The sequence below is a fragment of the Pelophylax lessonae genome (assembly GCF_965119305.1).
Source record: "Pelophylax lessonae genome assembly, chromosome: 2".
NCBI classification, from domain to species: Eukaryota; Metazoa; Chordata; class Amphibia; order Anura; family Ranidae; genus Pelophylax; species Pelophylax lessonae.
In genome coordinates this window covers 516,324,878-516,344,776 of record NC_138769.1, presented here as the reverse complement: position 1 = coordinate 516,344,776, position 19,899 = coordinate 516,324,878, and the positions used below count along the sequence as shown (strand labels likewise).

Here is a 19,899-nt window from a genome sequence, read left to right as displayed (position 1 = left end):
TAAATGAGGCTCACAAAGACATGTGCCTCCATCCATATCGTAACATGAAAATTCATCAAACAGAAGCTGTACTGTCATTTATCTGCCCCCCTCTCTCCTTGTACATTTACAGAATGCTATTGCTAGCTTTTTTTCTGAAAATGTTGGTTGCCTGGCTGAGTCTGTTTTCCACACTTTGGTGTTACAACAAGCAACTGTGAGTATTCCTTAACTGTAAATATATTTAGAAACAGTAACTCACAAAATGGTAAAGCAAAAGGTTTAGCATGATAGTCAGGACACTACAACGTAATTCCCAAAAGGAAAGGTCAGCCCTGGCAGCCTACATAATTCTTTCATAATATTTCAAGGAAGCAATACTGAGAGAAATAAAGTGATAGGCATTATAAGAATACTAGTTACCTGGCAGTCTGTGCCTTTAAAGCGGTAGTAAACTGCTGCATTACAAAAAAAATAAAAAAATCCCCTACAGCAGTGGTCCTCAACCCTGGCCTACAGGGCCCACTAACAGGCCAGATTTTAGGTATTACCTTGGGGAGATGCAGACTAGAGTACTGCAATCACTGAGCAGCAAATTATATCACCTGTGATGTATTTCAGTTTTCTTGAAAATCTGGCCTGGTAGTGGGCCCTGTAGGCCAGGGTTGAGGACCACTGCCCTACAGGGCAATGGCATTATATGCTAGTACGTATCACACACTAGCAAATTATGAAATACCTTAGAACGAAGTCCTCCAGTTGTGCACTGTCACTAGTAAAAGGGCTTCCTTCTTCCCTCTGTCTTCCTTCCAGGTTCGCGGGCTCCATGGCTGGGGCCGCGTTGACATCACTCTCGCACATGACATCACTACACGTGCGCGGGAGCCCTCTGGCACAGATCGCATGCAGTGATGGACCTTCGGAGCGCACGCGCCAGTGACGTCACTGGCTGCATCCAGTGTGAATATCTCCTAAACACCACAAAGTTTAGGAGATATTCATTGTCCCTACAGGCAAGCCTTATTATAGGCTTACCTGTAGGTGCAAGTTGAAAAAATGAATTTACTATTGCTTTAATACTTTCTAAGGTTGGGTAACGTATGCAGATTGGAAACTCAGAGTGAAGTCACAGCTTCTAACAATAATATTGTGATTATTGCAGGTCAGTACTGGAGAGAGTGGGGCTAATTTATTAAAGGATGAGAGAATGTTAACCTTGTAAAATGAATGGACACAAAGCTTAGTGAATGGGGTGAAGCTGTGATTTATTTTCAATCAACCTAGGAAAAACACGCTTTTTAAATTTCCTTCACATATAATTGGGCATTCAAAATTAATACAGGTTTTCCGTATTTACTAACTTTGTAAAGTAAATGTTTGTGAACAGCCTTTACTCTTTTAGTAGGTCAACCTCATTAGAACAACCAGAAAATGAGTATTTTCAGTAGGAGAGGTCAACAATACCGCTCTCTATATTCTCTCAGTACAGGTCTCTCTATAGTAGAGGCTCAAATTTCATTACATAGCATAAGTTCTTTCATTTCATATATATGTCCCTTATAATCATTATCTTGGATTTTTGTTAATGTTCCCAGTTAATCATCAGGTTGCAATTTGTACATTATTATTTGTTATTTACGCTAAGCTATCTTCATCCAGAAATAAATCTTAAATTGATATTGCTGGGAGTGGAAACAATTTGATCTTATCCAGTTGCACTGTTCTGCTCATTGTTTTACAACATAATGGACATATTGAGATTTCTGGGAACCATGATACAAAACAATTTGTAAACCTGAGCATGTGATGCAATCAAACTCTCTAATATAAACATTCTATGAAGAAAAGCAATGTGTTTAACATAATAAAATATATAATGCTTGTTGAGGTTTTAAGCTGGCCATAGATGGATTGAAATGTGGCCAATTAAGCAGGGACAGGCCAAATGTCGATCTTTAATGTTCTCATGCAAGCGCAGTCGATCTAAGGACCAACTGCTCTCAAATGGAATATTTTGCTTTGATCAGCACTGCAGCTAATAATTTTGGAAAAATTGACAATTCCTGGAGTTGTGTTTTAAAGCTGGATCAAAATTGGCCCCTGAAGTGGGGCTGCCCTTGTACTGCAAAGTTTAAATGATCTTTTTAGGCCTAAGGTACCAGTAAAAGCAGTTTTAGTTACTTGATCCTTCACTCCCACAGGTTCCCTCGGCACTCCTACACCGGTCCCCACAGCCTCTTCTGCCCTATGTTCTGGTGAATGCAGGTCCTCTGACATTGTGAAATGTAATGCAGGGGCCATAGCCTTGCACTGGACATGAGGGCGCTGAGGGACAGTCTGTTGCCAGACCATAAAGGAGTAGAGGAGAACACAGTATGCCAGGGGAGAAGGGTTAGGATAAAAAAACGGCTTTTTTCGGACAACCTAGAACAAATTGGATTTTTGCTTTTCCTAGAGATAGGCTTTAAATATACAAACTGTGAAAATTGTTTACCTATTTTATTTCTCATTTCTGGTCACCACTACGCCTTTTGGCTAAATTCAACAAAAAACTATTGGGGGAAGAGAGTGCAGGGGATGTTGGGGTCAAAAGACTATATATTTTAAGAAGCATGAATCTTTTCTCTTGTTTGTTGGCCTGTTCAGTTGCAAGGGGCAGCATAAAGCAGGCAAGATGCAGCCTCCAACAGCAAGTTCTTCCATTCGTTTTTACCAAAATAACTGTAGGATACAAAGCTTTTATAAGAGGGTGTTACCATTCAAGTTGCCAAGGGGAGAATGATGTCCAGATAAAGCCCTGCCCACATGTACTTAAAACATCTCTAGGTTCTGATATGGTTGGCAATTGGCCTCCCTTTTGTTGGGCGCAGAATAATCATACCTGGTAATGTTACTTAAAATGTACAACTTAATTTATATCCCTCATTCACACTTGAGCATTTTTCTGCTTCTTTACCTATGCCTTCTCTCTAATTGACCTTGTTCATACTTGTACACTCAAGGGGGGATTTGTCAAAACTAGATAAAAAAAAATCTGAAGCAGCTGTGCATAGAAACCAATCAGCTGCCATATTTCATTTTCAAAGCTTAACTGAACAAGCTGAACACAGACACTAAATGGTTGCAATGCACAACTATTCCACATTCTCCCTGCTCCAGTTGTGATAAATTCCACCACGAGTCACCCTACACTCTAAGTTCTATGCTTTTTGATCATATCCAGGCTTTTAAGGTCCTAAGAACTTCAATTGGAGCTACTGTAAACCTGCAATATATGTGTGTTCATTCAGTTCACATGTTTTTATGCCCAACGAACTCCTCTCCTTCTATAGAACCACTCTTCTCATCTTACTCAGTCTATTCTTGAAGCTTGATACACATACAAAACACTTGTATAACGTCCACAATATGCCTGAAAAAAATGTTTAAAAATTACCAGGAATACACTCTCAAGTCTAAATTGCAACCCACTGCTTCTTTATGGAAAAAAAATCAAGACAATTCATGAGAGCAGAAAAATAAAGTAAAATAATACATAAAGTGGTTGTATGTTTAAATGATTAACCAGGAAATTGGTAATAAAGATATAAATACACAGTAAATATATTTGAAACTAGTCATATCAATGTAAACACATTACTTTTTGAGCCTCAAAATAAGCTTCATTTCCTGTGTCCAAGCAAACATCTTAAGCTTTAGAGTCTCATTTATTATATTGTGGCATACTCTTTATTTTAGCCATTGTTAACAAGTTCTTAAATTCTCCTACTCAATGCAGAAGCAATTATACTTAAAAAAAATTTCAAAGATAGAGTCCCTAAACCATGTTTGTTATTTTCCCAGTGGAAAATATCTTATGAAGCAAAGAGTGGCTGTGGGAATCCAGAGGAGGAAAAACATACACTATAAAATATAATTAAAAATTGTGGAGGCTGCATATGACAAGAATAACCATAAAAAGCAGACACAAACCAGCTGGCTGTTAACAACTTTTGAGTTATAAAAATATTAAACCTGCTGTAAAGCATTATGCTCAATTTAAATAACCACAAAGCAGGCATTAGGCTTCGAAGCTGAGGTTTTGGGAAACATTTTATGGCTGCATAAAATTTTAAAAAAAGATTGACAAGGGATTTAGCCTATAAACCGATTTCTCAATTTGGACTGGAATTCAATAGATTAGTATTCAACTAATGCATTCTGGTACAAGCCTTGTTTTTGAGCCATGTTCAATTACAGTAAATGAAAGAACTACCACCTTCTGTAAACTGCACTCTACAAGAGAGTGTAAGCTTTATCCGTTTGTGGCAAACTAGGCACGTATATTCCTGTTGCATTTTATACTGTCATTTTGAAATCTGTACAACAGTATCAACTTTTAAAGGACAACTTAATCCACATTGATTTACTATTTATTCTCATATCAACATATTTAGTGTGTGCCTGGAAAAAGTGGAAACTAGAGAGGAAACGTAATGTGCTCAAGTATGACTTCTCTACTGCCAACTCAAGCACAACTGGCAATGGTGTGCGCTAAAACCACATATTCGTATATCTTTAAATTGATCATTTCTTTAAAAAAAAATTTGAGCTTTGGAAAACAGTATACACAAAATAATTACTTAGGTAGATGTTGCCTAGGTACTACAGATTTTCTCAACTTTTTTTTTTTTTTACTCCAGAGAAAGTTTTAAAAAAAAATGTCAGGCCTCGGGGAACCCTGTCTGTCATGCTTACAGTATTTTACATTTTAACATCCCTTTGCTTTAGACCCCGTTCACGCTGAGGCGACCTGGTCGCCTGACAGGTCGCCATAGGTCGCCTGCCATAGAGAAGCTGTGGACTCATTCTAATAGGAGCGACGAATCCTGATGCGGCTCAAAAAAAGGGTCATGTGGGACTTTACTGCGGGCGCAGTGCGAATTTAGCCATACAAAGTGTATGGCTGAATTTGCACCGCACACCTGATCGCATGTAATGAAGGAGCAGTGGGCTCCGATATTACATGCGATCGCCGCAGCCGCACATATTTGAACTGGCACTCACATTGGTGGTTATTGTGGAAATGCCCCCTTACATGGCTGGTCAGTAGAGAAGGACCTAATCAATAAAAATATCTCTTTACATTGATGGTTAGTGGAGAAGGCCTCCTTACAATGGTTGTCGGTAGAGAAGTGTTCCTATACCTTTGATGTCAGTGGAGAAGGGCTTGCCTACATTTGTGGTCCTAGTAGAAGGTCCTCTTGCATTAGAGGTCACTATGAGTGGAAAAATGTATTCTTACATTTGTGTTCATTATGAAGGGTGCATCTTACATTGGTTTTAAGTGGAAAGAATGCCCTCACGTTGGTGGTTAGTGGAAAACTTATCTGAGAAACAAGAAGAGAGGCTCCAATGGTCCTATGGTACTCACCCTGCACAGTCATGTGGCCCCAACACTATGCAGGAACCACCAGGCAGGAGGTCTATCCACCACAGCTTATAGAATCCCTAGTGACATCTAGTTTATAAAGGCTGACGTAAAATATAAAAAAGATCAAATTACATCTGGACTACTACTGGAAGAGTGAAACTTCTAATAGTTTAGCTGTCATGGTACTAACAGGTTTTACAGGTACCTGTACGATACACGTAGGACCTTTTTGCATACACAAAACATTACCTCTGGGAGTGTGCATAAATACTTTTTTTTTTTTTTGGATAATCAATTTTTATTATGATTTTCAGAAAAATTAAAGTACAAATACACAGTATGAACCAAGGCCCACAAGGGCCTGCAATATATATAAATATGTGACAGGAGCCATAAAATTATCAATTAACCAGTACACCATAGTTACCTGCAAACAGCAGGCAAGAGTAAAGAAACCTGTACATCAAGCCTTGCCAGGACAGGATACAGGAGTGAGTGGTGCCTCAAACCGTGGCATACGAGGAGAGCCCCATAGCCAGTGAAGGACCCGGTCACTCAATATGAGACCCTGGGCCCCTAACAGAGTGAAAGGAAACCAGAAAGTCAAAAATAAATAGAAAAATACAAATAAAGGAAAAGGGGAAAAGAGAAAGAAAAAAAAAAGAAAGAAAAGAGGGTATAACCAACCTATTAGGTTCACACCAAGGAAACCTTGATAGTGCAACGGTCTATCTCTCTCTCCAGCGCTGTCATGACAAAAAGGTGTCACTGACCCGAAACATGGTGAGGGATGGGATAGTAGTTGATGGACCTGTCGTATGTGAACAACCTAGTCGGCCCTGTAAATAGACTACATAACTAAACTTACTAGACCCCCTGAATCAATGATGGCTAAGCAACTTGTCAATCTCCAGGGAATAATACATCCATCCAGACCAGATGTCGAGAAATGTTTTGTTTTTTTTGTTTACTAAGATAGACTCATCTTTCTGCCTTCATAGACCTTTTTACCTCCATTTGCCAATCTCTCAGTTTCTAAGGCATTTTTTTGCTCCAATATCTAGGAAAAAGGCAAATGCGGGGTGACGCTAATTTTTATCATGAATACATTTCTGATATATCCTTATTTACTAAATAAAATTCCAATTTCCACAATTTTCATTAAACAAAAGTATTTCTGGTGACTGTGCCTATGCATTGGTGAAATTATGCCATCTGTCTTCTGCAGACAGCTGGAAAAACAATTAGTCTTTACTCCTCCAGTGATGACTCACTGGAACTGTACATTGTTACTTTCTGGCAGCTCAAAAAGTGAAATATAGAACCAAATGATGAATCTGTGTCAAACATGCACATTGGAATAAACATAAAAACTACATGAGCACTACAATTTGCATGACATTGTCAACTATGGGCCAGTATCTATACCCTTGATGATGCTTAAATGAAGCTTGTGGGGAAACTGTAAGAAGAATGTACTGCTAGGAGTAGCATAGTTAGCTTCTTGAGAGGTATGTAAGCATCCAGTTGAGGCAAGGTCCACTTTAAAGCTGAGCTCCAAACACGCATTTATGCTGCTGTAATCATTTAAATATAATCATTTTTTTTTTTTAATGCAACTACTGTAGGTACCTGAACTAGACTTCAAATCTAAGCCAATTTTAATCCTTGTATGATAGCTTTCAGACTAGGGGAGGAAGCATTGAGAGCCAATCAGGTGATCTGCAGGTATAAAAAAGCAACATGTTTAGAAAAAGAAGAGAGTAAAATTGACAGAGGGAACACTCTGTCTGCTCCCCAGTCTGCTGCTGCTCTTCCACTGTCCAATTAGCAAACTAACAGCAGTGAGATCTCAGAAGTGTTTTACCTAATGGAAACTAAAACAATGGGGTCATCCTTATGGATGTGCTATGTGTAAGTCTCCGGAACGGAAAGAAATGCATATCTTTTGGAAGGTAAAACAACTACCACATATGTGCTTACTAAGATCTTGACCTGGAGTGAAGCATTGCATACATTTTAGGTTACACTATGTCATCATGTCTCAACGTTTTGAGTGTTTCAGTGGATAATCTTTTTTTTTTTTTTGAATACATGAGAAAGCCTTGTCAACAAAACGTGAGTGTTGTTTATACCATTAAAGTGTATGCACATGCTAACAATATGTTTCCTCCCTTATTTGCTCCCTTATGCACTATTATATATATTATTGAAAGCATTTTATTTTTATCTGTTTGACATGTGCAAAGAAAAAAAAGGAAGTCTTCTAGCCAGAAATCTTGTGATTTAATAACCTATAACCTAATAGCACATCCCCCTGAGAAAGACACGAAGTCCATGTGTCGTCACGCGTAGGGGAGGGGCCAAGTCCATGTCGGTGAATAGCTGTTCAGCAGTAAGAGGAACGCCAAAGTCTAACAGTGAGTGAATTACCGGGCTTCTGTGTCACTGTGTTGATCTTATTCATCTCGCTTGATCAGTCTGGGGCGTTTTATGCACCTCACAAATGTGAGTGATATATTTATATTTTAATAAACATTTGTTTTTATGCCAAAATGGTATTTTCACTATGAATCTGTATATTTTTCTCCCATACATGTGAACTGTTGAGCCCATCTAATTGTAATCTAAACTGAGAGCCAGCACACTGGAGGAGATGATCCACTTTTTATCTGCAGGGATCTGTTAATGCGCTATTTGACCAAGCTTACTTGCGAGGTCACACTCCTTAAGGTGAGAACCCACCTTGAGGGGGGGTCACAAGAGTGGCGGTGACACCTTTGGATATATGTTTTAAAAAGTCACAGTTGATGGGTTGTCCACTTCCTTTTAATTTAGGAGCACTGGTGAATGGGATACTTCTTTCATCTTGGAAACATGGACATTATTTATATATATTAATTTCCTAACACTATTGTTGTTTTTTATATATTTATATATCAATGTTTCAATATGTATAATTACTTCCTGTATACCTGTTACACTTATAGGGTATATTTATTACATATATATATATATTTATTCAGCTGATACATTTTTAGAAGAATTTGGCACATGATATATAGATATGGTTTGTCACAGATTTATATATTACATATAATTCATCAACATATGATTTTGCGCAGCACTTTTTAATATTTTTTTCATTTGTGATTTAATAACCCCTTATGCTTTCTGACTCTAAGGACTGTTATCAGTTAGCATTGTACCCTGCTATCCCCATGGACTACAAAAAAACACCCCCATGTGTTATTAAGAATTACTGGGATGACAATGCTGCTATTCCTAAATACAGCATAGGTTGAAAAAAGAAAATGTTTTCATCCCTGTATCAAAGGAAAGGTAAGCTGCAATACATAATGTGTTTGTTCTTGGGTTAGGATATGCTTTAACAACTGTTTTAGGGGGGGGGGGGAGATCTATCTTTGTTTTTGTACTTTGTTTAAATCCGTACAAATGGCTGTAGAACATTCAATTATAATGTTAAAATAATAACAATAACAACAGTAAATGATGCAGACTGGATTTACAAGATTTGCATGACTTGCTGCAGGGAATTAAAACAAACAAAATAAAATAAAATCAATCTTACAGTGAGTGAAGTTTTGATGTATAAGTGTTGGCAGCTTACAGTGCCCAGAGCACAAAGTGAATGTTGCCATTTTAGAAATTCCTTGATTCAGTGCACTGCCTCATGCAGGGCATTTTATGCCTGAGTTATAGTCAGTCGAATCACCTGTTAAGGAGGGTCATAGCTATATTGATTGGCAGCAAACATAAGGCTCCAAAGTATTTCTGTTTTACATTTTAGAGCCTTCATTGTGTTTTGGTAGTAAGATTGTACTAATGATATTTTTTTAACAAATACAAATAATTTGACAAGGTCAAAGCTAGAATTAATAGCGAATGAATAGTATTACAATTAAGCAGTAAGCAACAAATTCATAACTGGAATGTATTCCACAAGAAAACAGACCATAATAGCAGTGGTAATGAAACACATGGAAATCAGCACTTGGCGGCTACATATTGCCTTCTCACCATTCAACACTGGCCCCTTGAAAACTCAAAAAAAATTATAAAAATCAAAACTAATAAAACTAGTAGAATTCCTATTTAAAATGCTTCTTCTGTGGTTTTCATAGACTATATACTTGTTTTAAGGCAGTGATTATCAAAGTGTTAGCGTTAGTAGGTCAGTATAACAGCCAACCAATCAGAACTTTCAGGAGTAGGCAAGAATTGGAAACCTTTGTATTTCCTTCATGGCAGGTTTCCTTTAAAAACTCAATCAACAGTTAAATGCAAGACAAAAATGATTTACAGAGTCTGTCATCTGCTTAATTATGCAACATAACTGTGATGACACTATGGCAAAAATGAAGAACAAAGCAGCATTTTCACACACAATAAAGTTTAAATGAAGCAGTTGGCTTCTGACATAGTCTCCAACCTCTACAAATAAGTCCAAATAAGTGAAATGCATCTGAGGGGTGTGACCTAGGGTGGAGACTAGGTAAGAAACCAACTGCTTTGATTAAACTTTATAGTGAGACTTGATGAAAATGGGGCTTTGTTCTTCATTTTTGCCATATGTGCTTGAGTGGAATGAGCTCCTAAAGCCAACACCCAGTGTGAGGTGGGACCGGAGGAATACGCTCAGGACTTGGAGTGGTTCAGCTTTATTTTAGTGTCTACTATTACAACACTATAACTTGAAATGACAATAGGATTCTGTCTGCCAAGGTGGATGAAGGGAGAGGAAGTGAGGTATGAAAGTTATGGGTATTTGTAGTATTAAAAGTGGGGGAAAATGCAGGGAGATTAGGGTGATGGCGTAGAACGTAAGAGGAACCCTGGGGACACTATTCACCAACATTTGCAAACGACCTACCTGAGGCTTTGGCTCATGAGGATATCTTGAAAAAACATGATTAAACTTTCTGATTGCCATACAAAACCATCACCATTCTTTTGATTACCCCCTAATCTGATCTTGCATTTTGGTAATTTATGGACTTCCTAAATATATCTTTACCATCCTTTACCATAATTGTGTCTACAACCTGACCCTCTATTGGTAAAATAATATTTTTTCAAGAGAATCAGAGTAGTAAGTGCTCACCATGCACTTATTCTTTCAGATATATAATCATGCAAGAGTATAGAGATACATGGAATCTGTGGATGATAAGTAGTATACGGGATTCTTAGATGACAGATCGATTAGTTAATTGAATGAACGCTTTGATACCCTAGGCATTTATATGAGCTAGATACAATTTAGGGATGATTTACCCAAACTGAAGCGTGCAAAATCAAGTGCAGCTGTGCATGGCAGCCAATCAGTGTCTAACTTCAGCTTGTTCAATAAAGATTTGACAAAAAAAACCTGGAAGCTGCCCCAAATTTTGCACTCTCCAGTTTTAGTAAATCAACACCCTTGTGTCTTGATTTAAGTGATAATAAGTGAGGGAAAATTGTGAGAAATAAATGAATGCCCAAAGTGAAACTTTTTCAGCTCTGGTGCTATAGAATTAAAAATGCTGCTAAAACTTCAAAGAGCCTACTATTACCTCTCTTGTCTAGAAAATCCTCCTTAGTTTCTCTATCTAACACATAACTCCCATCCACTAGAAGCACTAAGTCCTGTTCAACTGTGGATACCCTGTCTAAAAAAAAGTGCCTTGCTTGCTTGGACATGATGGGCAGAAGCAACATCAAGATCTGGATAGGACCTGAGCACAAATATATCTCCATTTCCACCGCATAGTGAAGGTCACTATTACAATTAGGTACATTAGGTACAAATATTAAGTACTTGCAGATATAAAGCTTCAAAGCTGAACTCCATGAAAGTAAAAACACAGCTAGTAATGTAAATCTGACAACCCTGCTTTGTATCAATGCAATACCTGTAAAACAAGAAGCAATATACTGTACTTATCTTTCAGGTGGCCAATGTGAAATGTTGCCACTTTGCTGCTACTTGGCCACTTAAGGTATTTCATTTTTCAAATGGGTTGAATACCTCTTAAACCCACTGCACGCTTTGGTTTCTCCCAACACCTAGTATGTCCTGTAGTGAGGCATAAGCCAGTAGGAGAAAACGGTGTGTGGCAGGGGAGCAGGTATTTCACACAGTGGGGACTGTGGAATACATGCAGCAGCTGTGGAATACATGAAGCAGCTGTGGGGCAGCTAGTCTGTGACATATTAACACACAGGCCATTAGAAAAATAAATATATTTTCTATTCTTTTACAGATATGGTATTGCATGTAAATGGCCTGCTTTAACCACCACTGTAGGAGCAGTAACACCACAACAACAAAACAACTGATTGGACAAGTATCAGTATTCTAATGAATCATCTTGTTTCTCAATCTGCAGATTAGCATTTTCACATATTAGCATTTTTATTGTCAGCACATAAGCACTGCAGCATAGGCTGTTTGACTTCTAATGTTAGCCCTACTTTTCCCAGTCTAAATGCTACTGCCCAGTGCATACAGGCAGTTGATATGTACTGTAAATGCAAGTACTTATACTAGTTGCCTTTAAAATACATTTTATGATTTTGTATTGAGTACAATCCTGCATTACTAAAAGAATATGTCAGTGCTTGGTCAGTGCAAAAGCAGCATGCAAACAGTGTAGATATGCAAAACACAATTTAAATATATATAAAGAAAATTGCAGCGCTAAAAATCATTAAACCGCCTGTGGTGTAGTGTCCATCACATAATAAGTTCATATATAAAAAAAGAGTGATCTTCTATGTTGAATCCTCCACCGTGGTGTTTTTGCCTCCACCAAACGTAAAGAGTGCAAACTCACCAGACCACCTTGCTGTCTAAAATATAGAACAGCAATTCACGTTCATTACTGATTGATCCTCCTTTTTATGGACAAGATCTGCCAAAGATGTTCTCCAAAAATACTCCACTTGGACATCAAGGGAACAGATCGCTCTCATCCACCAAAAAATGAGTCACCGATTCCAGAAAAAGGAAACTCATAGTGCAGAATTTATTGGTATAATGATAAAAAGCATTTTAAAATCAATCCAATCCACATACATAAAGTGCATACACATAGGACATATAAAACCACAACTTACATCTGGTGCCGCCAAACCACTTGGGATTGGCGGCTGTACCACAGGCTTATCAATATAACCTGTATAGTCCACATGTGCAGTTCCACAGAATATATATACTGGTAAATAAAACTTATATCTGGTGCCGCCAAACTAAACTAGATTGGCAGCTGAATCTCAGGCATGCAAAGTGTAGCTTTACATGCCTAGGTACATGTAGTTTGAGCTGCACTTTACATGCCCGAGGTCAAGCCACCAATCTAGATTAGTTTGACGGAACCAGATGTACGTTTTATTTACCAGCATATATATTCTGTGGAACTGCACATGTGGATTAATCAAGTTATAATGATACGCCTGTGGTCCAGCCACCATTCCCAGGTGGTTTGGCGGCACCAGATGTAAGTTGTGGTTTTATATGTCATATGTGTACACACTTTACGTATGTGGATTGGATTGCTTTTAGAATGCTTTTTATCATTATATCAATAAATACTGATATAAATAGTTTCCTTTCTCTGGTATGGGTGACTCCTTTTTTAGTGGATGAGAGCGATCTGTTCCCTTGATGTCCAAGTGGAGTCCTTTTGGAGAACATCTTTGTCAGATCTTGCCTATTAAGAGGAGGATCAATCAGTAACTAACGTGATTTGCTGTTCTATATTTTAGACAGCAATGTGGTGTGGTCTTTATGTTTGGCGGAGGCAAAGACACCACGGTGGGGGATTCAAAATAGCAGATCACTTTTGTTTTATATGAACTTTATTAGGTGTTGGACACTACACCGCATGTGGTTTATTTATTTTTAGCGCTGCAATTTTCTTTATACATTACTGCATTGTATCTTCAACTTTAAAGCCTAACTCCAGTACATCTGAAAATCTTCCCTTGCAGTGGAGCTGTCCCTCGGCGTCATGATATCCAATGCAGGGCTTTAGAGCCTGCATCTATTTTGAGGACAACAGGACATTAGACTACTGCAACATGAGGGAGAAGACATTGCAGGGACCAGGCCACAGGGAGCTGAGGATTGGGTAAGTATTCCCTGCCTCCCAGAACTAAATAAGCAGTTAACCCTTGCCATGTGGGTACAACCTCACTGTAAGGGAGAATTGGTAAGTTTTCTGGAGATGGGCTTTAGGATTACCTTCCAGTAAACTTGTGGAAGGATACTTCAGATGTCAAATATTCAGTTTCTTCCCCATTTGAGATTGATGATATGTACTCAACTTTTGAGTTCCATATAAAATATCTACAATTTTTTAAACAATTCAAAGAGTATAATTAGATAAAGAAGCCTATATATTTTCATGTATGCAGCTGGTGCTTAAGGTGTTACAGTCTTTCCAAACCCTGTTGAAAATATAGTAATAAATGTAGTTCTAAATTATACATAAAGTGTAAACAGAAGAAGGAGTGGAAGAAAACAGCACTAGAGGTAGCAGTTGAATGTGTTTTAAATTAGAAAGTGCTTGATTTCATTTCCAAAGCTCTTAAGATATGATTTGCCAAGGGCAAAATTTGCACTTTTGTAATACATGTTAGTTTTTATATATGCATTAAGCTAGTCATCGCTCAACTGTTTAGCTAAATGTACCATTCTGATGTTTTACTGAAGTAAAAAGAAAAAAACTAAATTCACAAGGACACGTTTCCTTATTTGACCACTTAAAAAAAAATAATCTATATTTTTATTTCCTATTCAACCATTTTCTGATCTATTGGTATTGTTTAAAATGAAACATCCAAGACATAATTTGTAAGAGAAGTGATGTTTTGGCTTAATTTTGATAATGTAGAATTTCATGAAACAGATTTATCTGGATTAATTAGGATATATAAACAGGAAAGCTGGAGGCCGAAATTGATGTGTAAAAATAACTCTTTTTTACACACAGCGTATACTGTAGGGGCACTCCATAAAGAATAATTTCATGGTCTTGCAGGCACTTTGCTTCATTACTTTAGATTTTTCAACTATAATTTGAATGCTCATTGTGATTTGTTAAAGCTAAATAATTAGTAATGTTGCTAGTCACTTGTGGGCTTTCTCTTTATAATACTATGGTTTACCCTTTTTTCTGCTTATTTTGTTCAGTGTAATTTGCTGCTTGGTTTAGGACTTACATGAGCAAATGCACAGCTATCAGTTTTTAGCCGCTGTTTAGATACAGTTTAACCAAACTACCAAACATATTCCCCTTTCTTCAGGAATTAGTGCTGATTATTGATCAATTGTCTTATGCAAGCATCTATCATAGATGAGTGGAGTATGTAAAGATGAGCCTATAATATCAATCGCTACACTGGCAGTTCGCCAAGCCATTTCAACCAGACTTGGATCCACCGTTCCTTAATTTTTTTGGTTTTTATTTACAATAAAGTGTGCCCCCTCACCTTGATAGCAGCCTAGAACACCAAGTGCAGGGGCTTCATGATAGCATAGTGCCCTTGGCTTTAACTGGGCAAATGGATATGCAAGAGCTTTTTTCTAAACATTTTGTTTTTACCACATATGTTTCATACCACGTGTGTTCCAGTGCTTTTTTTTTTTTTTTTTTTTTCTTCATCCAAAAATGCATAGAAAGTAGGTTACATGGTTTTTAATGGAATAGTTCACATCAGTGTTTGCAGTTCCAGTGTGTTCCAGTTCTAGAAAAAAATGTAGAACATGCTGCATTTTTCCTGTACAGAACTGTACTGGAATGGGGTATACTGCATCAAAAACACACTGGAATGCACATACATGCAACAAAAACACACCGCACCCCAGTAGAATAAAAAAAAAAAGGAAAAAAGCTTTTGGAATGCACCCAGAAACACATCAAAAATGCAATGGAATGCATTACAAATGAGTCATAAACGTGCATGCAGAAACGCATCCGGAACCAGTCTGGAGGACGTTTTTGTTGTGTGAACTAGCCCTTAAAAGAAAGTGCTTACGTGCATATATCATATTGTTTCTTAAACATAAATAATATGAAGGTGTGAACAGACATAGGATGAGTCTTTCTAATGCTTTGAAAGTCACCATTATTAGAAAATCAAATTTAACTTAACTATTATTTTGTAATATGGATGGAACTGCCCCACAATCACCTTCCTGCTGGATGTCTTCCAGCTGTGTTTTATTTTTGTTTTATATTTACCTTTTCATGATGTCTCAGGCTACATTCACACCTGAGCGTAGCGTTTTCGCGTGTTTTTTACTGTGATTTTACCGCGATTTTTACCGCGATTTTACCGCGTTTTTTACCGCGATTTTTGTGCAGGCGTTTTTAGATTGAATAGAAACCAATGGAAAACGCCTGTAATCTGCCCAAAAAGAAACTCATGTACTTTTTTGAGCGTTGGACGTTTTGCTCACAGCGTCAAAACGCTCAGATGTGAACAGGGGCCATTGAAATGAATAGGATTTGTCTTGTTGGGCATTTTGAGAGCTGATCCTAGAGCAGAAAAACTCCCCAAAAACGCCCCAAAACGCCTACATGTGAACGGAGCCTTAAGGCTCGGTTCACACTAGTGGGACAAGTGCTCTGACTTTGAGAGCACAAGTCGCATGACTTGTAAAAATCAATGTTTCCCTATGAGAGTAATCTTAACTGGTCTGACTTGCATCCGTCAGACTTTTTAAAAGTCCCCCTGCCCCAAAGCACACCCCCATTTTGAGGGCATGTGGTTTGGTGTGATTCAGGAGGCCGTTTGCTTGCCCCCTCCCCCCTTTCCTGGCGCCAGGCTGCATGCTTGGATAAGGGTCTGGTATGGATTTTGCGAGAAACCCCACGCCATTTTTTTTTTTTTTTTTGGCGTGAGGTTTCCCCTTACAATCGATACCAGGCCAGAACTGCATAAAGTCTTCCTGCCAGTATTTTGCACTAGAATGCACATTTTACAGTGCAACTAATTTAGACTGCAGGCAAAAAAAGTCAAAATCAAAAGCTAGTATAGATCATGTGAACTGGTTTTTAAATATCCAAACACCCTAAAGGAATTGGCACATTGCGGCCGCCCGAAGCCTCGATCCTCCCCTTTAAAACAGCAAAGCACAAGTACTTATCATTTTCTTTAATCTCTGTGGTTGGATAAGAAATTTTGGGAAAAAAAAAACCCCTCTTTAAAAAATTCAGCTTCTCTTTTGTTTCGATTGTGTATGAACAATGAGCCATGTGTGCCTCTTTATTAGTATGTTATGTTTCAGAAGCATAACTATGTTTTATTTTGATTAGTAATAAGGAAGGAAGCTGGTACGTGGTTCTGAAATGTGTCTTTACATACTGCATGACATATTTTTAGAATGTATTCTTGAACTACTTATCTAAGTCATGCAGTGAAAGATGGACTTGTCATTAGCTCCAATGTAATTCTGTTACACACAAAGCAGTTTGACCACAATGAAGTTATTTTCCGCATCTGGAGTAAACAATTGCAAATGTCTTTCTCATCAGTGGAGGAAAAAAAAAAACAATAGCTATGTAATATAATCCACATAGAAGTAATAGGAGAATAAGCTATTCTAAGCTCTCTGTATAGTTAATTAAATGTAAGGAACATTATGCTTCAGATATCAATAAGCCTTCTTATGACGTGTGAGGTACAAACAAACGAGACATATAAAATGACGCATGCCCTTTTCTTTACAAAAAAACTGAAAGAAAGAAATGTATTGTGGTTTTAACTGGATGGACTTGTGTCTTTTTTCAACAAGATTAAAAGTGTAACTATTTACAGAATGTGGTGGTTTTAAAGTGATTCTATAGGCAATTTAATTATTAAAAAAACAAAAAAACAAACATGTTATAATTATCTGCTCTGTGCAATGGTTTTGCACAAAGCAGCCCCAAGTCTCCTCTTCTTGGGTCCCCTGCCGGTGCTCCTGGTTCCCCCCATGGCAAGCTCTATGCTATGGAGGCACTCATGTCGGCTTTCTTTAAAGCGGAGTTCCAGCCTTTTCTGTGTTTATTAAAAGACAGCAGCTACAAAAAGTGTAGCTGCTGACTTTTAATAAACACACACTCACCTGCCCCACGGTCCAGCGATGCGGCCGCCCGAAGCCTCGATCCTCTCCCTCTGGTCTCGGCGGCGCCGGCATCACTGGTGTGGGCACCCGGCTGTGATAGCCTGTGGCTTCACAGCCGGGTACGCACTGCACATGCGCGAGTTGCGCTGCGCGTCTTGATTGGTCAGCAATCTTCTGGGACCTCTGACATGTCCCAGAAGATTGCAGGGAGGGAGGGGGAGAGGAGAACGTCCACTCAGGGCGCCGCGGCAATCTGAGCGGAAGTGGGAGCGGGTACCTATCAAAACAAGGTACCCGCCCCCCCCCCAAAAAAAAAAAATGAGATGCCAAATGTGGCATGTCGGGGGTAACTTTTGGGTGGAACTAAACTTTAGAGCCGTTTCTGTGTGTCTATAAACCCCTGGGCCCTGCCCCCTCCTCACTGGCTGTAATTGGCTCCCAATGCTGTGTCTAGGTCGATGAGGAGAGAGAGATAGCCCCAGCTCTCATGCGCATCTCTTGCATTACTCACTGGATCGAGATCAAGCTCAGGTACGTATAAGGAGGGGGGGGTGTCTGGGGGGAAGCTGCTTGCACACGGTTTTTTACCTCAATGCAGAGAATGCATTAGAGTAAAAAAAACATCTGTCTTAAAAAACAGTTTATGCTTAAAAGGGATAAAGCCTAATACACACACACACACACACACACACACACACACACACACACACACACACACTGTATACTGTTTGTATATATACTGGTAAAAAATAAATATATATATATATATATATATATAGTACATATTGTGTATACAGGTACTGTATATATGGTATATAGTGTGTGTGTAACACACTTCCTAATCCAGGGTGATTCACTCACTGCTGCTCTTCCTATTTGAAGTACAGTATAAGGCTCCTTTCACATGGGCGGTGCGCCAGACGGAGTCCGTTCTGCTCAGCGGGGGATCAATCCACCAATCCCCGCTGAGCAGGCAGATGACAGCTCCATCTCCGCTCTGTGCTCTATGGGGAGATCAGATGAGAATGGACCGAAGTAAAGTCCCCTTTAACTCCTTATCCCACAATTGCCTGGGTTCCTTGACACACCCAGGGAAGATATGTTTCTCTACTTTACTACTCCTAAGCTCATAGAGGGGACACCTTATGAGGCAGAGGTAGCTGGGCAAGTCATTTACAGGCAGGTGAGGGGCCCTTAATTCTCAGAACTAGCGTGCAGGAAGCTGGGTAGATGCCTAATAGCACATAGCTTTCCAAAAGACCCAGCTACTGTGAGGAGCAATACAATACAATACAAAAGGCAGATAGAATTATAATGTTATTTTTTATTTGCATGTTGTCATTTTCCATATGAGTGTGTTGTGTGTCTGTGTGTGTTTGCATATGCTGTATGTATGCAGCATTAGTGACACAGAGTACAACAAACACAACTAGAAAGAACCCTCACGTAACCTACAGGTATATAGAAAAGGTCCAAAAAGTTGGGGATACATGTAAAGCACTTCATTGCATGAGTTATGGGTTACAATAATCACAGCGATCACAGAAAACCATGCCCTTTTACAAGCTCAGATGTGTTAGTTACCTGAGCTTGTAAAGGGCTATGGCTGCCTGACATGGTTATGATTATTGTAACCTGTGATCCATACACCAAGGGACAGTAATCAAAAAGTAGTCTAGAGGAGCACAGCCCTGTACATCAATGGGAAAACCATAATAGGTCACTGTTTGGTTATTCTTGCTCTTAGGTGCCTTCTTTTAGGTAAGGCAAACCTGATTTAATAATATATCCAGTTAGTTTTCTTGTTGATTGCTCCTGAAACCCAAATCCTAGGCTGATCTGGCATGCAATGTAGCTCCCTGGCTCAAGATCTTTGTATTTCTGCTTCCTGAGCCTTACCATTGGCCGGTGGAACTGCTCATCACAATGACAGAACATCTAGGCATAGGAGGGGAAGGAGTAGGCTCTCTACCAAGGAAGCTGGGCAGATGTATGTACATGGCCCACAATATGGGGGCAGTCAGATGCAAAGGAAACCAACTTGACATGCAGGCACCTGCAGGTACTTTATTGTGCCCTTTGAAACCCTTTGGTTATGCATCCTGCTATAAGTTCAGTTAGCCTGCTTTTTTCCTATCTGAGTTAAAAGTGAATTGTACTGTACCTGTGGGTGGAATCATTCCAGGAGACATTAAGCCAGGCACACTGTGGGGCATTATATGGGGATTTTCGGGTGAGGTTACACTCTGTGTCCTTTTAGGAGGCCTCCCTGGTCTGGAGCTGAAAGCAGAGAAACATGTGTAAGAAAAAATAAATAAAAATGACTGCCTAAAACATCATTTGGAAGTTGTTTCAAGTGGTAACATGGACTGTAAATAAATTTGTTTCA

General features: G+C 38.8%; 1 protein-coding gene across 5 annotated transcripts in view; it reads right to left on the bottom strand.

Annotated features, from left to right (window-relative positions):
* The window catches only part of DACH1 (dachshund family transcription factor 1), a 482,576-nt gene that overhangs the window by 229,055 nt on the left and 233,622 nt on the right, over positions 1-19,899 (bottom strand). For all 5 annotated transcript variants that reach the window (XM_082247025.1, XM_082247026.1, XM_082247027.1 and 2 more), the window contains exon 2: positions 19,675-19,790. In XM_082247025.1, the coding sequence (XP_082103151.1) occupies positions 19,675-19,790 (116 nt within the window). The remainder of the gene's footprint in view (positions 1-19,674; positions 19,791-19,899) is intronic.